The sequence below is a fragment of the Mus caroli genome, unplaced genomic scaffold (assembly GCF_978045245.1).
Source record: "Mus caroli unplaced genomic scaffold, Mus_caroli_1 scaffold_1, whole genome shotgun sequence".
Lineage (NCBI taxonomy): Eukaryota > Metazoa > Chordata > Mammalia > Rodentia > Muridae > Mus > Mus caroli.
Window position 1 is genome coordinate 171,773,887 of NW_028227256.1, and position 23,361 is coordinate 171,797,247.

Consider the following 23,361-nt stretch of genomic DNA (forward strand, 5'->3'; position numbering starts at 1 on the left):
TGTTACTGGATATGGTGATGGTCAGAGACTAAGCCACATGTTTCCACAATCTTGCCCTTTTTTTCAAAGACTTAAGGTAAAGACTCACACAGATTTTTATAGAACCAGTGATACTTTATTAGATGCAAACTGTCAGTACAGATCAGAAAGCAATTGTGGGCCTTATAAGTAAATGTATTTACAGGCTCCAGGTTTTTCTTGGAGTTTCTTTCATGGTGTTCAAAAGGAGTAGTTGTTTTGCTGAAGGGGTGTAACAGAAGTGAGTCTTTATTTCAGTGGATCAGCATAGATTAGGTAGGCATTTTTTCCTCCTGCATGTCCCTTTCCATAGAGCACTTTACTTTGATTACACACACACAAGTGTACACAGGAAGGAGGTGGTAAACAGAATATCCATCATAAAAGTTCACTTTAAAGACACAGTTTGTCTGGATGTACATTTACTCAAACTAGTCTAGGCTGGATCAGTCCATCATTCATGGTATCGAAAAGGTGACATATTTGACTATAAATAAGGTTTTAATGAAGGTATTTCTAGAGACAGTAATCATTTTCAAGGTTCATAGCATATATATTTGCAATCTGTTGTATATGGGTGCCTACTTTGATAATAGGTTTCAGGTGTACTGTTTGAAGAATGTTGTGTGTACACAGTAGATGTGAATAATGACCTCTGTCTGGAAGGTGCACTGTGATTATAGGACAAGAAAAGTGGAGTTTCAAGGTGCTAAACAATATTCTGTCCCACTCTCACATGCTGGATGATGGTGTTAAAGCAAAACAAATAGTAAAAACAAGTAGAATTTCCTTCCACAAATGTTTTTAGTGACATTAATCTATTGGTGAGAAGTGATTTAGAATTAAACAAATCCCATTAAGCTCAAAATTCCAGTATCATTAGAATGGGGGATAAGACATGGATTTACAAGATGTGAGAGTTACCCATCCTTAGCTCTTGCCTCTTCCTGCCTATATTTCTGCTGTCCAAATCCCTATGTATGTTCCTTGCCTCTATTTCACATCATTGCCTCATGTGACTGTAAATATTGATTGTAAACCTGACAGGATCTGGGATTACTTGTGAGAATACTTTTATGCTATGCAAGAGGAAGTTTCTAGACTGTGTTAAGGAATTTGCAAACATTCTTCATAAATGTGGAGAGTACCATTGAATAGGTTCATGTCTTTAATAAAAGAGGGAGAGAGAGAGAGAGAGAGAGAGAGAGAGAGAGAGAGAGAGAGAGAGAGAGAGAGATCAACTCTAGACCTCACTTCTCTCTGCTTCCTCCTGCAGGTACATGGCGAGTCATCTCACCCTTCTCTACCATTCAAACATGGGCAAAGTGAACCCATTGTTCCTTCAGTTGATTTATCAAATAAGTCTTCCCATCAGTGAGAGAAGTGAGAAATAATATAGAAAGGCCTCTGTGAGAATACTAATTTCTTAATTTCTTTGATTTCCTTTATCATAAGCCTTCTTCATCTTGCTTTAAAAATTTGCAGTGATTTTATTTGATTCTGGAATTGAAGATGGGATTCCTTATAGTTGAAAATAGCATGCCGCACACTAAACCCCTCATTCTGGGGAATTTTTTTTCCAATACCTAAACTCAGTAATGCAGTCACATTACTCAGCATAGAAGAGGTGAAGACTTGATCCTGTTCTCAGCATATTAGTTTTGGAAAGTACACTCAAGGCTGAGTTCAACATTTTCCCACATCTTATTAATACCTTGACTTCATGGGCAGAAAACACAGTCTATTTGTTTCTGAACATGCTTTGTCCTGACACATCACATTTGAAGCCTGTATTCTCCAGCTTTATGCAAGGGTCACTAAGTTTTTATTTTAAAGCACATCTCAAATGGTTAAAGGATAGTGCCAAAGGCACACTGCTTTACAGAAATTGTGTGGATTTTATTTTTTAAGTTTTAGGTATAAAAATTACAAACCAACAGTTACAGGAGTCATAGAGACAACCTATAAAATTTAGATAATAGAATGTATAAAGAATATGAGAAAGCACCATTTCTTAGAATTAAGAGCTGGTCTTTATAAGACAGGTATTTCAACAGGCCTGTGCACATTTATTTTCTGTACTTGAATCTTATCTCCACAAACAGTGTCATTGGCATCCAGGTTATCAGAAGTATGGTTCCAGAGAGTTTCTCCTGACTGAGTCTGGGTTGAGTGGCTTTCCTTCATTGATGACCTTAAAGAAGAAAGCAATGAAGTCAGATCAGTTGGAATGCAGTTGGTTGCACACATTTCTTGCTGACTACTCACCACAAGTGCCATGTGCCCTTTTCTCACTCTGACCTTAAATACAAGTGTTGCAAGGCCTGAGGTAAGGACTGAGTTACAGAGTTTCATTGAACAGGGAGGTTGGGAGTAAGAAAAGAGAGACTTTGTTGTCATGGGAGAAGGATTGGAATTTTGGCAAATGGCTGATGGTTTGGAGAACAATGGTAGAGTAGGAGCATATCTATGTGAATGAAGAAGTCATCAGTAGTTATGGTTCTCTTGTTTACATTATAATAGTGGTGTGTGTGTGTGTGTGTGTGTGTGTGTGTGTGTGTGTATGTGTGTGTGTGTGAGTGTGTTTGTGTAAAATGAATCCCAGACAGATGTGTGAAAGTAAGAAAAGGAGGGTGGATTTTAGCAACTTATTGTTGTAGATTGCCTGGGTCCTCTTTGTATTTTGATGTTAATTCTGTTTCCTCAAGAGGCCTTGTCTCAAAAAGAAGTGGATTATATACTTAGGTGACTTCATGTGAATGTGCGATTTGGTAGTAGAAGAGAAAGGTGTGGCTGGAGGTTTTAGAGCGGTGATGAGAAGAAAGAGAGGGGCAGATATGGAGAAGGTGGAGATAGATGAAGATGTAGGAAGAGGAGGTAGAAGGAAGATTGAGATGAACCACATGACCTGGAGAAGCCACAAGTAGTAAGGGATCTCATAGCTTAGAAATAGAGTTCTGTAGTTGTATATCTGCCTAATCTAACTGTGTGTCTTATATATTTATTATACCTGAGTGGTGTGGTGTATTCTTTGCATAGGCTTATAGGGATTGGAGATTTCCTAAAAAACCTTGTCATCTGATTTGCTCAGGGCATCCTTGGGAACTTATGATTTCTGTCCATGGTCCTTACAACAGAAAGTATTTACATATTAAAAATGGAGACCCTGAGGTTCTTTGTGTTTTAGTCTTTGGTTGATTTGAAAAATTTGAAAGAAAAACCTTAATTTTCCTGTCAAATATTCTTTCTGCTTTGATAAATGGGAAAGTTTTCTTTTAAATCAATTAGCTAAACATATAATAATGTTTGAGTCTTTCTGTATTTGTTTTCCTTATTATGATTTAAAATCCCCTATTAAAAATAATGGAACGAAGCTTATATGTTAAATGAGCAAACCTTACTTTTTCCTCCACCTATTGGATTTTCTATATATTGCCAATACTCATGATTTAGTAGAGTATTAAAAAGTATGTGATTCTTTAGAAGACTGGAGTTTCCTAGAGCACATACCTGCATGTAACTGTGCCTTACAGACCTCAGGAGGCACCGGTCTTCATTGGAAGTCAATTCAAAGCAGACAAGTCTAAGTTTACTGCCTGGTTCACACCTGACATTGGTGAGTCGTCCATAAACCACCACTTCCATTTTCCCTGTATCATCTCCAATTCCATAGCAAATACATTCATGCCTCTCAGTTTTCTGAAAAACCAAATTAATATTGAATCTTCTAGGAAATATGCCAAAGGTTGTCACATCTATGAGAATTAAAATGTGTCAACATAAACCTGTCCCCCACAAGGCAACTATGGTTCTTAGGTTTAGAATTGGTGATACAAGTGCCAATGAGATGGCTCAGTGGGCAAGGGTGCTTGTGATCAAACCTGATGACCTGGGCTCAATGACCAGGACGCATGGTAGAAGGAAAGAACTTACTCCTGAAACTTGCCTTCCAAACTCAATACTAGTTTCCTGACCTTTGTGTTTCTTCTCAACCCTCACAGAAAAAGAAAAAAAATAAATACTGAAAAAGTACAATTACAGGAACTATATTGTATATGCTGTTCCAGTGAACACATCTTTTCTTGGAAATCATTCCTGCTATTCTATTTGTGAGCCTAGCCTTTAATGACTGAACCATCTCTCCAGCCTTGAAAACAACTCTTAATCTTTACCTGCATGTGGTCTTTATCTGCTGGGTATCTTTAGGAAAAATCAGTATCTTTCTAAGCACTTGTAGTAACATATCCGAATATCTGAGATTTCTTAAAAAACCCATGAAAAGGATCAAAAATGAAAACAAATGAGCCAACAGAAGTAAATAACAAAACCATATGATTGCATTGCAGGTTATGTAGGAACATCTAAGAGGCCTGAGAATAAAGGTTGCTTGTGGTTCATTATGAAGTTAGGGAGCACTACTATAAGCCCACTTTTTTCCACTTATTTTTACTTTTATTGAAAATCAAGTTATTTTCATACAATATATTCTGATCATAGTTTCCCTTCACCTACCTCCTCTGATAGATCTCCCCTACTCACACTGATATCTATACATCTTTCTCTCAATTAAAAAAACAACAAGAAATTAAAAAGACAAAGAAACGAGAATAAAACAAAACTAACTGTCAAAAAAGAAACAAAGAAAGAGCACAAGAAATAGACACACAGACACATATACATATATATAGAAACATATGCACAAAGATGCACACACATGTAGAAATACATACACACACATGCCCACACACATGCACGCACACACATGCACACATACATGCATATAATGTACACACATGTACACACATGCACACACATGTGCACACCCACATGCATACAAACACAACTCCTTTAAAAATGGCTCACATTTGCTCAGTGCACACCACAATTCACTCTACTCCAAATCTCACAAAGGTTAAGTCACTACAGCATTTAGTTCTGGTGTGTTAGTTTGTATCCCCCTGAGTTTACTTGTTGTGTAACATAATGTACCAGCACAGCCAAAGACAGAATAGATAACAAGTAAAAAGCCATGACTGTATCCATGTATATGGAATTCTAAAATTATACATTGAACAAGCACACAAATGAATTGGTGTATTGGCACTTAAAGAAATACTCCAAAGTTATAGAAATAGAATTGCAGAGGCAAAGTTCGGAGGAGAGCCTGAAGGAATGAATGACCATCCAGAGACTGCCCCATTTGGGGATCCACTCCATAAACAACCACCAAACCCAGACACTAGGCAGATGCCAACAAAAGCCTGCTGACAAGAGTCAGATATAGTTGTCTCCTGAGAGGCTCTGCCAGTTCCTGGCAAATACAGATGTGGATGCTCACAGTCATCCATTGGACAAAGCACAAGGTCCCCAGTGAGGGAGCCAGAAATATACCCAGGGAGCTGAAGGGGACTGAAGCCCCACAGAAGGAACATCAATATGAACTAACTAGTACCCTCAGAGTTCCTTGGAACTATACCACCAATCAAAGAAAACACATGATGGTACTTGTGGCTCTAGCTATATTTCTAGCAGAGGATAGCCTAGTTACTCATCAATGGGAGGAGAGGCCCTTGGTCCTGAGAAGACTCTATGCTTCAATATAGGGGAATGCCAGGACCTAGAATCAGAGTGGATGAGTTGGGGAGCAGGGGAGGGGGGAGGAGATAAGGGATTTTTGGAGGGGAAACTAGGAAAGGGGATAACATTTGAAATGTAAATAAAGAAAATATCTAATAGAAAAAAAAGGAAGAAAAATTCCCCACTTTCATTGTGTCGAGTTAGAAACTCTGAAATTAATCTTTTCTGTTAAACTCCCCTTTCATTATTTAAGACAATATTCTCTTTATGAAAAGATCTCGATAAAAGAAGAAAGCATATGAGAATGAGAACACAGTAGAGATATAATCTTGACTTGTGGACATGGCAATATTCTAGGGCAGAATAATCTTTGGTTTCTTATTCTTGTATCAAGGCTAGGAGTTTGGCTCTTTATTCACAATTGAGTTGCTCCTAATACAGATAATGAAATTATCCAAGAAAGTCTAAAAAGAAAGTGTGCTATGAACTTAACAGTGTCTGGGATAAGGGTGGCTATTAATGAATTGTCCTAGTCAGGAAAATGCTAAAGGTTAAATCTCTTTCTAAAGAGTTTTCCTAGTGGTGTATTGAGGAGAAGAATAGTAAGAGATCATGGAAATCTTAAAAGTGAGGAAGTCTTGCAATGATTTCCTGTGTTAAGTAAGTTGAACAAATTCCAGTTGAGCAAATTAAACTTAAAATCTCAGATTGCAGAAGATATTTTACAAATAATGCAATAGCTTACCATAATTACTACAAATTCTCCATTCACAAATGTCCCCTTTTCTTGTGAGAAAAGATAAGAAATTTTCGGGGTTGCAATAGCACTTTCACTCAGTGTATTTGAGATAACCATTGTTGGGTTAACGTTCACATCAGACACACAGGAAGCTCTGTGTATCTCCAGAAACCCACTGTGCCCAAAATAATGTGATATGGCAATGATCTTTCCTGAGATAAACTTGCTCATTAGAGCTGTGTTAAAAACCTTCACTCTGAAGAACTCAGTTTCAGTAGCCACTGTAGCATGTAACATCCTTTTCTTTTCTTCAAAGTCATATGTAAATGGTTCTGTTACTTTCAACACCATCACTTGTTTGGGACCTTGATGGTGACCTTCTTCCCTAGAAGGCTTCTTTGATACCATTCCTCTCCTTGGTGCCTACATAAAACACACATGGGATGAGACAATGTAGTTCAGACAGATCATAAGGAACAATCCCACTGAATAGAATGGAGAACATATAAACAACGGTTGCTATATTACAACGTAGCTAAAGGAAGAAACATATATTTACCTAAATATTTACTTGAAATTTACCTAAATCACAACCTATTGATTCCAGTTAATACAAATTATACCTGGGAGATAAAGATATTATATTCCTGGGGGATGAATGGAAAGCCTCAATGCTCTAGTCAAGTTTTCTATCAAGGAACATTTTTAAGATTTTAATTCCAAACATTTTCTAAAAAAGGTAGTTCCCTTTGATTTCTTCTGCAGTATCCTACTTCATTTTCATGCATCAGGAAAGAATGTTGAGATGGGGTGACACTGAAGGACAGAAAGAGAAGGCATGTTGGCAGGAATGGGCAACCTGGGTACTAGGACGGGAAGGCAGCTACAAACTAGCAGCACTCTCAGTGGTCTGACATGGAGATGTATACAGACTTCACTCTCTGAGTGGCACGGTTTCACTATCATCAGTTTGTTTCATCATAGGGAAATACATTTCCGGTATAATGAGCAGTGGTTCACAGTATGAAAACAGCATCTTGACAAAAAGTGCAAAGTGCAAAATCAAATCAAGTGTCTCACAATATTCCTTACGGATTAGGAATGACTGATTGATCACTGACTTAGACATTTTCTGATTAGAGAAGCACATACAATATATTTTACAATTGAATTTAGGGAAGGATCAGTAACTAGCCACAATAAAAATTAGTGATTACTTGAATAGAATATCATGTGCACATAAAGATTAATGAGGAAGCCTCCCTAGTTTGCGCTAATCTCTGTCATAATATTATTAGAAGAAAAGGTCATTACCCTGGATGGATTACTGTGTATTGTTTCTGAAAGCCCTGGAATAGCACTGAGAGCCCTAGATGCTGTTACTGGAGACAACTTTAGATCCAGAAGACTGCTGCTGGATGCTGTTGATGAAGTTGCATGTTGATCCAGGAGACTGCTGGATGTTTTTGATGAAGTTGCATGTGACTTCATGATACTGCTGGATGCAGTTGGTGAAGACACCCGAGGTGCTTGGAATATCGTGCATGCTTTTACTTTAGGAAGGGGAAGGGCTTTCCCAGTACTGGATTCTGCCCCTTGTGTCAATGGAGTGGTGCACTTACTTCTGGACACTGTTGATGAAGGAGCGTGAAGAGCCTGGACACAAATGGATTCTTTTCCTGGTTCAATTTGTGTAGTCTGGGCTCTGCTTGTGGCTATTGACAAAAGTGGCCCAGGAGATGTAAGACAGTTGGGTGTTGCTGATAGAGGTGCCACAGAAGCCAGAAAATAATTGGGTGGTATTGGTAAAGATACTTGAGGGGCCTGGACATTCTTGGATGCTTTTACTGTAGCAGAGTTAAGAGTCTGAATGCTACTGGATGTTGTTGTTTGAGGTACCTGTGTGACAGAGATGCTTCTGGGCATGGTTGCTGGAGTATGAGGAACCTGAGCATTGCTGGATGCTGTTGCTGGAGGAGGCAACTTTAGGAGCTGGGATTTGCTTGTCAGTTTTGCTGATGGCACTCTAGTAGTTTGGACATTTCTGGATGCTATTGCCTGTTTGTGAGGAGCCTCTGTGCTATTGAATGTTGCTGGTCTAGGAAGGTAAAGGTCCCGGATGCTGCTAGGTACTGTTGTTTGAGATATCTGAGGAGCACTGGAAGAACTGAACACTGTTTCTGAAGGCATAAGAGGGACCCTGACATTACTGAATCCTGTTGCTGATGGTACATGAGGAACCTGGGCACCACTGAACAGGATGGAATGTGCATTAGAGTTCAGATGAACATTTGAGTCTGAGGATAGAGACACTGGAAGATTGGGGCAAGGTGATGTTGGAGAGCTTGGAGACATCTTTAAATCCAAGTGAGCTTCTAGAGGCTTCTGAGAAGACTGAAGTCTGCTAGAATAAATTGCTGAAAGTCCTTCAAAGGTCAGGAGTTCGCTTACAGCTTGGAAGTTGCTGGTTGATGAAAATTCTACAAGTTGTTGCTTTTCCTGAGGACCCTCTGTCTTTGAGATACTATGTTTTCGGATGGTTCTGTTTTTCTTTTTCTAAAGGAAAATAGGATTGAGAATTTTTTTAAATCCTCCTTAATTGTTTTTAAAATCAGAGCAAGTACACCTTTTCATTTTCCCTTCTGAAAAGAGGACCTTTATCCTGTCAGTTTTCTCCTCGTCTGAAGAAATTATTTTAGCCCACACTTAGGCTAACACTTAGCCTCCTCCCTTCATAATCAATATTAAAACTTCATTTTAAAGCCAGTGAATTGTCATTGGTCTGGGATGGAAGGTTTGTTCAAAGTATCTTACAAAACTCGCCAGATCTTACTTGATCTGGTTCAACTACGTGTCATTTTGAGAGAAGCTAGGCTTGTAGTAAAATTAGTTCATAGTTCTGGGCTTTCCTTCATGTAGAATTTCTAATCCATTAATTCTGTCTTATATATGTTCTCTATAGCACACAGAGAGCACAGTTCCCATACTTTTTGCTGTTGTAAATGAAATGGTGTGACAGGTACCAAAAAAATAATGGGCTACATAGATGAATTCTGGTAGATATGGATATAGCTCAGTTGTTGGAGTGCTGTAGTATGCCTGAATCCCATCCAGACTCATTTAAACATTTATTTTTTAGATCGTTAAAATGACCATATTTCCAGTTAAGTAAAACTATGTATGTGGGAACACTTGTACTTCAGACAACAGAGTTTGGGTCTTCACTACACTTTTCTAGTCTTAGAGTAGAAGCCACCTTTACTGGCTTCTTTGTATATTTTTGATCCTTTAAAGTGCAAGTTTTCTAAAATACAACCATTGCTATGAAGCTGATGCCAAACAAATCAAAACAGTCTTTAACTGTAGCCTATTTTCCTGGTCTGTATACATTTCCTGTTATATTTCTGTCACAATTTATGAGCACGAAGAGTTAGACATGCCCAAAGATTTCAATCCACAATATATCACAGGACTCTATCAGGTAAAGAATTGAACATTGATCACATAGATCATTAAATAAAATTGTACCATGTAACAAAATGAGGTTTGTGTAAATTGCAGACATGGTCTCAAAATATACACCTAATAAATGATGATATCATTAAATACGTACAATATTAGCAGAAGTACCTTCTCTGTTACATCATTGTAATTCTACTAACAAGTCTTCGGGATGGTAAGAGGAAGCAGTTAGTTCCCTGTGATGATGAATGGCAGGGGAAGTTTGGGATATACCTGTGAGGGGTCTGAAACTGACTCTCAGCAAACGTGACTATTACAATTATAGGGCATTGGTCAGTAGTGGACAGCCATCAAGATTTCCAAAACAGGATAATATCTCATGTCAAAATACCTCCTGAGTACAACACAGAATGAGTAACATAGCCTCAGAAGATGGTCACTAGCAAAGGGAAACAGGCTGAGAAGAAACTAGGCAATGGCACGTTGAAACACTCTGGTGTCCCCTATACTTTCTTCTGAACCTAAAGCAGAGAGTTGGTTGACAACACCAGACATCCTTTTGTAAATACTTACCTTTTCATATCAACCTGAGGCTGTGTTACATGATAAGATAACTTAATGTGTTATTTAATAAAATGAGGAAAGTCTTTGCAGTAGGGGATTAATGAGAAGGTTATCCAAGATTGTGGGGAGCCCAGTGATGTGCTTTGGGAAGGGGCAATCGTTGGGAATAGGAAAGTGGTACCTTGTTTGAGGAACTGCTGGGTGGTGTTGGTGGAGACTTATGAGGATTCTGGAGACAATCTTCATCTTTTTTTTTATATTGGTTCCTGAAGTTTCTGGAAGCTGAGCCTGCCCCTGGGTGAGCTTTTACTTTCCACCTTCAGTTTTTGTGATTTGTTTTCTCTTTTTCTGAAAGAGCAACCTTGTCTTTCTCTCTAGATTCTCTCATGTATTGGAAGTTGAACCTGAGCCTTGCACACACTAAGGTGTGATTTTATATAATTTTATCATCAGCCCTTGGGGACGTTTTTAAAATTAAATCATGCACAATATTTTCAAACTGCAAGAAGCTTTGTACTTATTACTGAATTCTAATCATATTTGTTTCATTGTGGATCCACCTTATTCTTAACAGATGAAGTGTATTATGCAGTGGATTGAATAAGAATGTCTCCCATAGACTCATAGATTTGGATGCTTTCGCACCATTTATAAAACAGGAAATTAAGTTAGTAGGCATATAGTTACATACAAATGTAATCGCACTTTTTATGGTTTCCTTGTGTGTTTTTGCTACTTCAAGGTGCAAGTTTTCTAAAATGCAACCATTGCTATGATACTGATGCCACTAAAACCATAACTGCCTTTAACTGTAGCCTATTTTCCTGGACTGTATACTGTAGACGCCCGACTTGCTAGCAAGAAGGACGCCACAACAGGGTTCTTCTGTACACATTTATTGGGAGAGCTTGATAGTGAAAGCGAAAGACCCCAAGCCCCAGAACTAACAGTGCTTATATAGACCTAGGAGTGGCGTGTCTATACCTGATTGGTTATACTTTCAGTACCTCATTTAGACTCGGCCAAAAACTCTACTGCACATGCGCACATTGGTTGTTTACCCATATTCATGGGCGTCTGCTTATTGAAACCAGCGCCATCTTGTAATGGCATTTATTGGCTTCCCACATCTCTCTCTTTTTTATTTAATAGAAAAGGCCTAATCTGATGATCTAGTCTCGCACTGTCTCAGCACAAAACAACCAAGAAGGATTTAGAAGGGCAAATCATGATCACCCTACCATGTGGAAACCTCAGTGGTGTGTAAGGGCTGATCAATGATCGTTGAGTCTCTCTCATTTTAGTGTAATGGATCCATAGATCTGTGGGATGTAAGAGTAGAGGACTCTGATGTCGACTAATTTTTGAGCATAGATAACCAAACCTCGGGGGAGGCTCCGTTTTCAATGGCTAAAAGTTTTGAGTTATAATCACCTTGTCACGTTTTTGTTGGATTTGAATTTGTAAACCAACCAAAGCATGAATACCAGTCCATAGCATATGGCAGCACTAAACAAAATTACTCCCACCCATTTTTTAAAGTAAGAAAATGTAGAGGTAAGCCAAGAGGTAAAGCCTCTAACGGTCACTGGTTTCACTCTGGTTCTATTAAGGTTTAGGATCTGTATTTGCTGCTTTCTCAGTAACCTTTCTAGCTCTTGTGACCAGTTCTCTTTTAGATAATTTGATAAATTTGTACTTTTAATAAAAGAATCATTAATATATCTAATGGGAGTAATGTACACATGCAGGGTTGATGTCACACAACTCATTTGTATGACATCTATCATTTGTTCCATGTTATGTTGTAAAACATTTACTTTTTGATTTACTAACAATAACTTTGAGGCGATATGAGAATCTGCCCTTTGTAGAGTAAGCAATGTCTCAGACTTTTTTTTTGTTGTTACCTGATTTATGGTGTCAGCAGTATTAACTTGATTGGCCATAGCAATTTTTGCGGTAACCACTGATGTTGTGGACACCACAATGGTAGTAACAATGGCAGCTGTGATTTTAAAATCTCTCTTTTGTCGAACAAGACTCATGATTGGGAACTTTTTTGGATTTGCCTCAACAGGCACAGGGACAAAGGTTGGTAGATGTACCACTAAGGTTTGACTTAATTTTTTGATCTTTATTCTTTATATTATCTTTTGAATCTCTATATTTTGTATTTTTTTCCTTTTCTCTTTTTATATTTCTTCCTTTACTTATTTTTTTGTGTGCTACTTCTTTTTTTATTTTTTATTTTTGTTTTTGACATGTTTTATTGGTGTTTTTGTAAGTCGTTGCCCTTCCTTAACAGCTGGTTCATATTTTTTGTCCTGGATACAAGCCTTAATCAACTTCCATAACGGTTTTGTTTTTGCTTTCACTTTCCCTTCAGTTTTTTTCTCTCTTTATATTTCTCTCTAACTTTTTTTAACTAGGTAGCTTTAGCGACCTAGTGGGGGTTAAACCAAGGAGCAAGTCTGTCTATATCTTTTAAGAACCCTCTCACTGTACTTTCAGAAATCTTTAAACCTCGTTCTTTGAGCAAGGTTTGTACCGGCCCTACTAATGGCATAGACTGGCCAGTACCCATGATCGTCTTGGACTAAAGCGTTATCTACGTGAAATTATTTTCAGCAGATACACTCGTTGTCTAGGGTGATGAAAATTAAGACAATAACACAATATCAGGACAAGGAAGAAAACAAGCAACACAACCCCAGCAACAATTACAGGAACTATTTTGAAAGAAAGCATACCTCTTAGAGACTTACCTTAATTCTCTCACGAAATGTAGTTTTGAATCCTCCCTTTCTTGGAGGTCTTTGTTTGTGCCTTAAGATGTCTTGTTCCCAGGTTTCAGCACCACTTGTAGACGCCCGACTTGCCAGCAAGAAGGACGCCACAACAGGATTCTTCTGTACACATTTATTGGGAGAGCTTAATAGTGAAACGAAAGACCCCGAGTCCCAGCACTGGTGCTGCTTATATAGGCCTAGGAGTGGCGTGTCTATACCTGATTGGTTATGTTTTCAGTACTTCATTTACATGCCTTGGGCCAGGCAGAGACTCGGCAAAAAACTCTATTGCACATACGCACATTGGTTGTTTACCCATATTCATGGTTGTTTACCCATATTCATGGGCGTCAGCTTATTGAAACCAGTGCCATCTTGTAATGGCATTTATTGGCTTCCCACAGTATACATCTCCAATTGTATTTCTGTCACTATTTATGAGCACAGATAATTAGATGTGCCCAAGGACTTTATTCCATGGTAAATCATAGGACTCTATCATATAAAAGAATTGATCATTGATCACATAGATTGTTAAATACAATTGTAACATGTATCAAAATGAGGTTTGTATAAATTGCAGCAAGAGTCTCAAAATACACACCTGATAAATGATGATAACATGAAATAGTACATTGTTAAGGGAAGTACTGTCACTGTTATAATCATTGTAATTATATTAAGAATTCTTCGTGTGGTTAAGAGGGAGCTGTTCCCTTTAATAATGAATGGCAGGGAGAGTTTGGGATATACCTGGAACAGGCTTGAGGCTGAATCTCAGCAAAAGTGACTATTAGAGTTCTAGAACATTTGGTCAGTAGTGGACAGTGATCAAGATTTCCCAAACAGGGAAATATCACATGTCAAAATACCTCCTGAGTAGAATGCAGAATGAGGATCATAGCCTCAGAAGATGGGTCACCAGCAAAGGGAAACAGGCTGAGAAGAAACTAGGCAATGGCAGGTTGAAACACTCTGGTGTCCCCTATACTTTATTCTGAACCCAAAGCAGAGAGTTGGTTAACAACACCAGAAATCTTTTCATAAATACTTACCTTTTCAGTACCAACCGAGGCTGTGTTACATGATAAGATAACTTAATGTGTTATTTAATAAAATGAGGAAAGTCTTTGCAGTAGGGGATTAGTGAGAAGGTTATCCAAGATTGTGGGGAGCCCAGTGATGTGCTTTGGGAAGGGGCAATCATTGGGGATAGGAAAGAGATACCTTGTTTGAGGAACTGCTGGGTGGTGTTGGTGGAGACTTATGAGGATTCTGGAGACAATCTTCATCTTTTTTTATGTTGGCTCCTGAAGTTTCTGGAAGCTGAGCCTGCTCCTGAGTGAGCTTCTTTTTCTTTCCACCTTCATTTTTTGTGATTTGTTTTCTCTTTTTCTGAAAGAGCAACCTTGTCTTTCTCTCTAGATTCTCTCATGTATTGGAAGTTGAACCCTGAGCCTTGCACACACTAAGGTGTGATTTTATATAGTTTTATCATCAGCCCTTGGGGACGTTTTTAAAATTAAATCATGCACAATATTTTTGAACTGCAAAAAGCTTTGTACTTATTACTGAATTCTAATCATATTTGTTTCATTGTGGATCCACCTTATTCTTAACAGATGAAGTGTATTATGCAGTGGATTGAATAAGAATGTCTCCCATAGACTCATAGATTTGGATGTTTTCGCACCATTTATAAAACAGGAAATTAAGTTAGTAGGCAAATAGATACATACAAATGTAATCGCACCTTTTACGGTTTACGTGTGTGTTTTTGCTACTTCAAGGTGCAAGTTTTCTAAAATGCAACCATTGCTATGATACTGATGCCACTAAAGCCATAACTGCCTTTAACTCTAGCCTATTTTCCTGGACTGTATTTCTCCAATTGTATTTCTGTCACCATTTATGAGCACAGATAATTAGATATGCCCAAGGACTTTATTCCATGGTAAATCATAGGACTCTATCATATAAAAGAATTGAACATTGATCACATAGATTGTTAATACAATTGTAACATGTATCAAAATGAGGTTTGTATAAATTGCAGCAAGAGTCTCAAAATACACACCTGATAAATGATGATAACATGAAATAGTACATTATTAAGGGAAGTACTGTCACTGTTATAATCATTGTAATTATATTAAGAATTCTTCGTGTGGTTAAGAGGGAGCTGTTGCCTTTAATGATGAATGGCAGGGAGAGTTTGGGATATACCTGGAACAGGCTTGAGGCTGAATCTCAGCAAAAGTGACTATTACAGTTCTAGAACATTTGGTCAGTAGTGGACAGTGATCAAGATTTCCCAAACAGGGAAATATCACATGTCAAAATATTTCCTGAGTAGAACGCAGAATGAGGAACATAGCCTCAGAAGATGGGTCACCAGCAAAGGGAAACAGGCTGAGAAGAAACTAGGCAATGGCAGGTTGAAACACTCTGGTGTCCCCTATACTTTATTCTGAACCCAAAGCAGAGAGTTGGTTAACAACACCAGAAATCTTTTCATAAATACTTACCTTTTCAGTACCAACTGAGACAGTGTTACATGATAAGATATCTTAATGTGTTATTTAATAAAATGAGGAAAGTCTTTGCAGTAGGGGATTAGTGAGAAGGTTATCCAAGATTGTGGGGAGCCCAGTGATGTGCTTTGGGAAGGGGCAATCATTGGGAATAGGAAAGTGATACCTTGTTTGAGGAACTACTGGGTGGTGGTGTTGGAGACTTATGAGGATTCTGGAGACAATCTTCATCTTTTTTTATGTTGGCTCCTGAAGTTTCTGGAAGCTGAGCCTGCTCCTGAGTGAGCTTCTTTTTCTTTCCACCTTCAGTTTTTGTGATCTGTTTTCTCTTTTTCTGAAAAAGCAACATTGTGTTTCTCTCTAGATTCTCTCATGTGTTGGAAATTGAACCCTGAACCTTGTACATAGTAAGTTGAGTTTTTCTATAGTTTTATCTTCAGCCCTTGGGAATGTCTTTAAAATTAAATGAAGCACAATAATTTCAAGATCATAAAAATCTTTGCTTTTGAATAAGAATGCCTCCTATGGGTTAAGAGCACTGACTGCTCTTCCAGAGGACCTGAGTTCAAGTCCCAGCAACCACATGGTGGCTCACAGCCATCTGTAATGGAATCTAATGCCCTCTTCTGAAGACAGCAATGGTGTACTCATAGATAAAATTAGTAAATCTGATTTTTTAATGGCTCCTACAAACTCATAGATTTGAATGGTTGCCCACCACAGAGTGGCACTCTTAGGAAGTGTGGCCTGGTTGGATTGTTGTGCTTTTATGAAGTGGGTCACTGGGGGTTAGATTAAAGGTTTCACACGTTCAAGCCAAGCCCAGTGTACTTGTTCTTCTTGCTGCTTGTGGATATATAGAACTCTCATCTCCTCTCCAGCATTATGCCTGCACTCTGCCATGCTCCCCACCATGATAGTAATGGACTAAACCTCTGAATGTAAGCCAGTCCCAATGAAATGTGTTCTTTTATAAGTGTGGACCTAGTCATGGTGTTTCTTCACAGCAATAGAAACCCTAATCAAGAGATAGAGAATTGCCTTATAGAGTAGTAGAAACAATGCATTAATGTCACTCAACTTATCCCCATGGGAGCAGAACAGCATCAGGTGTAGAATGACAAATTCCATATTTGGGTTTTGTCATTTTAGAAACCACTTCCCAAACAGACACTTTACAGTAATTGTCTTTGAAAAGCCGTGTAATGATTTGATGTCTGAATCACTGAGGCTTATACTGCACAAATTATACCACATAGTAAATCTGAAACCAAATGAGTGACAGGTTACTATATATATATTGACTTGAAACCTGTTCTCACTAGGGTCTCAGACTAGATAGAGTATTAAATCTTCTTAAAGAATTAACAAGGAGAAGAACATGAGTAGAAAACTATTGGTGGGAGAGTAGCCACTTTACCTTTGAAGACGGCACACTCTTGTTTGATTCTTTATTGATGAAAAGAGATTCAGAGGAACTGAGTTCATTTTGCCTTTTTTTTTTCATGGCCGTTTTGCATTTTCCTTTCTTTTTCTTTTGAACTGCAGGGGTAAAGAAAACACACCAAACCCAGGGAAATGTGGGTGATAGCTGTAGCTCATTCGGAATTACTTATTTTCTTTCTTTTCCTAAAATAAAAGGAAATTGATATTCCATTCCATGTTCATTAATGATTTTATAGAAAGCAAGTATTTCAAGAATTATTTGGTCTCTTCATATGTCTGTGTGTTTATTTTCTTCTACTGCATGGCCTCTTCCTGGCCATAAGGCAGCTCAGAGTACCAAGTCAGGCATGCAGTTTGCCTGAGGGGAGTCTTTGCTCTTCCCAGATATAGCAGACATAGTCTCTCCATCCTGGAAACTTCTTTTTATATCAACTGAACCCTCTTATACCACAGACTGGTTTTAAGAACCAGAAATTTTTATGATAATAACAGTAGGTAACCTTCTGAGGAAAATCATTCAAAACCATATACAAAGAGAAAGAAATTATGACTTGATATTTGATGTATCAAAGTGGTGACATTGGATTTGGATTTCTTATATGTTGGGTATACATTTTTCTGTGTAACTTGGGTGTTCTCAAAATGCGGGTCTCCGTGCCTGATCATCCTTATGCTAACTGCTATGGTCCAGAGTTATATACCAGTATATTTTTTATATTTTAAACCCAGTGACTTTCTAGTGAGAAACTTCTTAACTAAGATCTAACCTAACATCTCTAAGATGCAGGCTTCCACGTAAATATTAGATCATATTTCTTATCAGAAAAGATATTAGTGAAAGTGTAAGATTGTTAACTGAGTATTACATTTATTTTATTTAAATGACTTTGTTCAAATTTTACCTTATTTTCTAGTTTTTCTACCATGTTCTAATCTATCTCAAAACTGCTTCTTATTTTATTTACCTCCAATACAAAGGATGTCTATTCTGAAATATGTCAAATTTATTTGTAAGAAAGGATTTCTTAAAATCAGCAAATTTTTATACCAAATTTGTAGATATTCCAAATGTTTCAATCCCTATAGTTCTCAAGGTACACAATGGAAATGGGACATACCAGCTGTGATCACGCAGGGAGCTAGCAAGTTTGGGAAGTGTGGAGAAAGGGTGAGTGCTCACGCAGGGTGCCCCCTGTTACCTTTTGCCTTCTCTGTTTTAAGTTTTTTAGCAAGGTCTTTAAGATCTTTTATGTGCTCACACACTTTTATCAGTTTGTCTAGTCCAGCTTCTTTGGGGAACTTGTCCTCCATCCAGTCAGCCAGCTGAATCCTGTCATAATCTTCTTGCATTTTTTTAGTAAGTTTTAGTTCTTTTCTTAGTAAGGATTTGACTGTCCTAAACTGATAGTCCCCCATGTTCTCTAATCCTTCTAGAAGAACAATATTCTTGTATTCAGCCATCGTCTCTCAAATTATAGATGAACCTAAAAAAAAAATCAAAGAAAAAAACCTAAAGAAAATAAAAATTAAAGACACAGGATTACAAACATATTCAGACATTTTCAAGATAGGATATTCTCATGTGAGTGAGCAACCATTAATAATGTAGTGTATAATTGTGTGTGATAAATAGAGTTAAAGACAAGGTGCACCACTGTACAAAATATATGTAGAACTTCTGTATTAATAAACAAGTCTAGGAAAAATCTCCCCTTAAATATTAAGCGATTTAGGTCACTGGCAGTTGTGGTAGGGGAAAGGGTTGAATCAGAAATTGTAGTGTTTAAAGTACGGGTTATAAGTGCTAAAATACTTTTCTCATTCTTTATTGGTGTTGAAGCACCTGAATGAACAATGGCTGAAGTCTCATGGCCTATGCTATGCTAAGGCACTGACCCTTGTCTATTAGGCTTTGCCCCAAACACCTCTCTTTAGAATTCTGTCTCCCCTGGAGTTGGATTGTTTTTGATGGATCCTTTCTGCTCATAGAACTATCAATTTCCCAACCATCTACATACTTTTCAGAGTCTCGCTGTAGAGTTCACTTGATGGAATTATGTCAAAGTTTCTTTCTTTCTTTCTTTCTTTTTTTTTCAAGACAGGGTTTCTCTATGTAGCCCTGGCTGTCCTGGAACTCACTCTGTAGACTAGGCTGGCCTTGAACTCAGAAATCTGCCTGCCTCTGCCTCCCAAGTGCTGGGATTAAAGGCATGCTTCACCACCTCTCAGCTTCAATAGATTCTTGATTTTATACTTTCAAGCTTTGCCTTAGTGAGTCTTACTTGTATATAGTCACTATTTTCTACCTACTATATTTAAATCCTCTCAAAATGTTTAATAATTTCTTAATTTATTAAAAATATCCCTTCATCCTAAAATATATTGGAAGCCCTTCAATAATCTGTTTATGTTTATTTTTATTCCTGAGATCATATGTTTCAAAATATATAGCATTCCTTCCACTATCAATATTTATGATGTAGCTGATTTCTTTTTCATTGCTTGGAAAGCCATTCTCACATTTCTTTCTCTGGCTACTTTCATAAACTTTGAAAATCTAAGAGTTAAGTCAGGTGGAGAATGGAAGAGCAGGGGAGTGGAAGGAATGGAGGGAGGGGTAACTAACACTAATTACATTTCAAAAAATTCATACCAAAATCTACTACTGTAGAAGACTCCTTATATATTTATATACACATTAATGTATATATACAGATATGCATATATGTGTATATATGTATACACACATATATGTATGTATACAGACACACACACAACAGAAGCCATGCTGCAACCCCTGGGAATGGTGCAATGGTTTTGTTTTGTGACTAGAGCTTCCTATGGCAAGGCCTGGACAGATTCTGTCCCATTGACAAGGACCTTTGGATTTACTGGACCTACTGTGGACTTCTGCTCCAATCCTAGGGAGCTCCTATGCTTCAGTTCCTCCTGGCTTTGGCAGTATGGTAATTTTTAGTGTCACTTTGTTAGTCATGGTTACAGCTGAATTTATGATGAGCCTGGAACTTTTTCTTAAAACAAAGAACTGTTTCTCCTGGCTCTCTCTGGCTGCCTCTACAGTCATCCTGAGCAAGCATTAGGAATTCACTAAAGTTAATGACCCTGGCTTACTGAACTGTTCTACAAAAGATATAACTATATTCCAAGAACTTAGGAGACAGCTTCTTTAAAAAAACGACAGTTCAAATTTATAGAACAAATAAGGAAGTAATAAAGGGCATAAAAGGTCAGACTTTCCCCCCAATGCCAGAAAATCAACAAAGGAATCAAAATCTCCCATTCCCTTGGAGGAAAAATACATGTAGAAACTGCCAGAGAGAATAGAAACTTTTTTCCAAGAGTTAAGAGTTAGGTATTAATCACTATCCTTCTGAGAATGTATCAAGAATAGGACCACAACTATTTCCCACAAAAATGATATGTAAGCAATAGAAATTAAATTTATAACTTTATCTATATAGGTTACATTATATATATATACATATACATATATATATATATATATACATATATATGTGTGTGTGTGTGTATAGTATTGGGATATATATATATATATATATATATCCCAAAATCTTCCATAACTTGATATAGACGCAACATCCTTGAGTCATAGATTACAGGAAAATCAGCTTATACTGACCCAGAAGCTACATTCTAACTATGCATACTTTGTTGTGCACACTATGCAGAGAAACACAATCAGCAATCTTACCGTTCTGCTCAGAAATACTTTATAAAGAGGGGGAAGAAAAATTCTAGCAGTCAGGGGTGGCAGATGACTACAGGGTCACAGTGTTTGCCAAACTCCGCTGTGAAGTAGCACGTCTGCACTCAAAGCAGTTGTGACGCATCATGAGCCTTGTGCACCTTTATGTCAGACAAAAATCACAGAAGGAAGTGAGGAGGAGAGCGGGCATTGGACACTAAGTCCCATAACCCGTAAGGAAGTTTTGACACTTGATAGCTACTGAGAAAGGAAGAACCATTCTTATTAAAGGTGTGCATGGACCCTGGTTGGTTGAACAGAAACTGTCCTTGACAGGTTTCAAAAATAAAAGGAAATACCAAGTTGGGTGGGTAGGGGAGGCAATATGTCCCTGGAAGGGATTATAGAAGTGGGTAGAGGGTGAATATAAGCAAAGTGCACTTATCAAAGAAAATATGGTTCTTCTATAATGAAAATTTCAAACTTGAGTAGGTGCACCTATGCTTTAAAATGAAAACTTGATCAGAAAACGAAAAGGGAAAAAGGAAGTACATCACCAAGGTTGAGGGACAGAGGGAAGAGAACATAAAGAACATCCTGGGTGAAGTAACAGTAGCAGAAGCAAAACAAAACTCTGCTGATTGTCACTCTACCCTGGGGGCCCTAACCAGTCCAATGACAAGGTCTGCCAATTGTTATTTAAGAAATTTACCTATAGGTTGTTCATAAAAGATTCCCCAACAGTGGGGAAATCTAAAATTAAATTCTCGAGAAACTAAAGAACATCCTATTTATCTACATTAGTGGAGCTTTAATAGAACCGAAGGCCAAACTATTATTAAATACCACAGAAAGATAAACCCTCCCATCTTAGAAGAAGGTAGTTTTAACTATGGATTTATCAGTTAATAATAGTGCATGTTCTTTGTCATTATTTCACAGCTCTATCGAAACATGGAATATATCTTCACACAAGTACACGTATCCATGCACATACATATACATTACATACATTTAATATCTGTGAGAGCACACAAATCTGTAAATTTTTTAAAAAGATAAAAAGGAGAACCCACAGGTTTACAGTTAATATGACAGTGTAGTCATTACTGAGTTAGTAGGATAAAAACATCTGGAAAAATCTGGAAAGTTTGAGCAGTATAACTGATAAACTTAGCAAGATTGGTCTAATTCAGGTACAAATTTCAAATTGACATTTAAATTACGAAGTTTGAGTACACACGGAGTCCTATGCCAGAGGATACAGAAAGCCTTTAAAATATCCTAAAAGTAGACCAAGTGGACAACAGAAATGATTGTATTTTACTGACATTCATAGTCCCTATATTTTATGACAACAAAATAAAAACTAAAATAAATAAAATTTAGCCTATCACAAAGAATAACTTTCATGATGACAAAAAGTTTCTCTCAGTGACTAAATACTACTCTGAGTCCCTTTTTTGAAGGGGAGAGAAAGAAAGCGTTACATATGCATATTGAAACAGCAAGTATTTGAATAACTGTATTTGTGATTCTTAGGAAAGTTTTACTGCACATGTTCACTAGTTCTCATGCTGTCTAATATTAAGATAAGACCAGATGATGAAGCTCCTTGTTCAAATGCATTTTTTTACTGAATATTATATCACAATAATTTTTTATATCACTAACCTGTCTTTTACTCAGTCCAGCCACCAGATTCCCGTGCACCGCCCAGCCCAGGCTGTTGAAGCCTTCTTGTTTTCCATTTATTGACATTTATACTTAGGAAGATAATTTTATAATCTGTACTAATCAAAGCTCATGTTTTCTTACCTCAAGCTCGAGGGATGGAGAAAGAAAGATGCTGTCATCTTCCTGAATGTGGTATCAGAACCTGTTGCAGCAGGTTCACTGCCCTGCTGGCAGCTGAACCATCTGTGCTCTCCCCACCAGCCACTGGGAAGAACCACACAGATCCCCTATGTTCTTGTGGGTTTCATGAAGCTATCTCTTCTTTATATAAAAGGGGAGAGACTTACCTCCATGGAAATTTCTCAGCAATGTTCAGATTATAAATCTTCAGCAAGTCAGGAAATGGGGTTTCTCTGTTTTGAGTAGAAAGAGAAATGACTCAAAAAAGTACACCAGAATGCATTGCAATCTCATTAAATGCTGAGAAAATGTAGTATTTACAAAATAACAGGGGGGGACAAGAGAACTGGTTAAAGTAAGTTCCTAGCTTGAGCAGGGCTGGATGCCTTACAGTGTGCTGTCTTCCTGGGGAGACTTAAGATGAAATTGGGCTCCTCCCAGCATTGTTCATAGCTTTGGATTTCCCAGGCTCTTAAAATAGAGCACTTTATTTCCTGTTATTAATGTAATTTCCAGAAAGACGCATACACACACACACACACACACACACACACACACACACAGGAGAGAGAAAAATTGAAATGCTGAGTGTTTGATGTCCAGTAAACTTACAGGCGGGTCACTAGGAATCACTCATCTGAAAGA

General features: G+C 37.7%; 1 protein-coding gene across 4 annotated transcripts; it reads right to left on the minus strand.

The window, feature by feature from the left end:
• Positions 1–110: 110 nt before the first annotated feature.
• LOC110289406 (uncharacterized) lies at positions 111–23,082 on the minus strand. Of its 4 annotated transcripts, none has more exons than XM_085843168.1 (11): positions 22,884–23,082; positions 20,866–21,020; positions 18,332–18,616; positions 17,107–17,228; positions 15,853–16,020; positions 14,380–14,547; positions 13,129–13,272; positions 7,649–8,890; positions 6,341–6,757; positions 3,529–3,717; positions 111–2,212 (listed from the first exon to the last, which is right to left on the minus strand). In XM_085843168.1, the coding sequence occupies exons 3-11, from the start codon at positions 18,591–18,593 to the stop codon at positions 2,144–2,146; spliced, it is 2,781 nt and encodes a 926-aa protein (XP_085699294.1). In that variant the 5' UTR covers positions 18,594–18,616; positions 20,866–21,020; positions 22,884–23,082; the 3' UTR covers positions 111–2,143. The 4 variants fall into 4 exon arrangements, with proteins under 4 accessions (XP_085699294.1, XP_085699301.1, XP_085699290.1 ...); XM_085843175.1 differs by having other exon boundaries at positions 6,584–6,757; positions 18,332–18,642; XM_085843164.1 differs by having other exon boundaries at positions 18,332–18,642.
• Between the last annotated feature and the right edge of the window lie 279 nt (positions 23,083–23,361).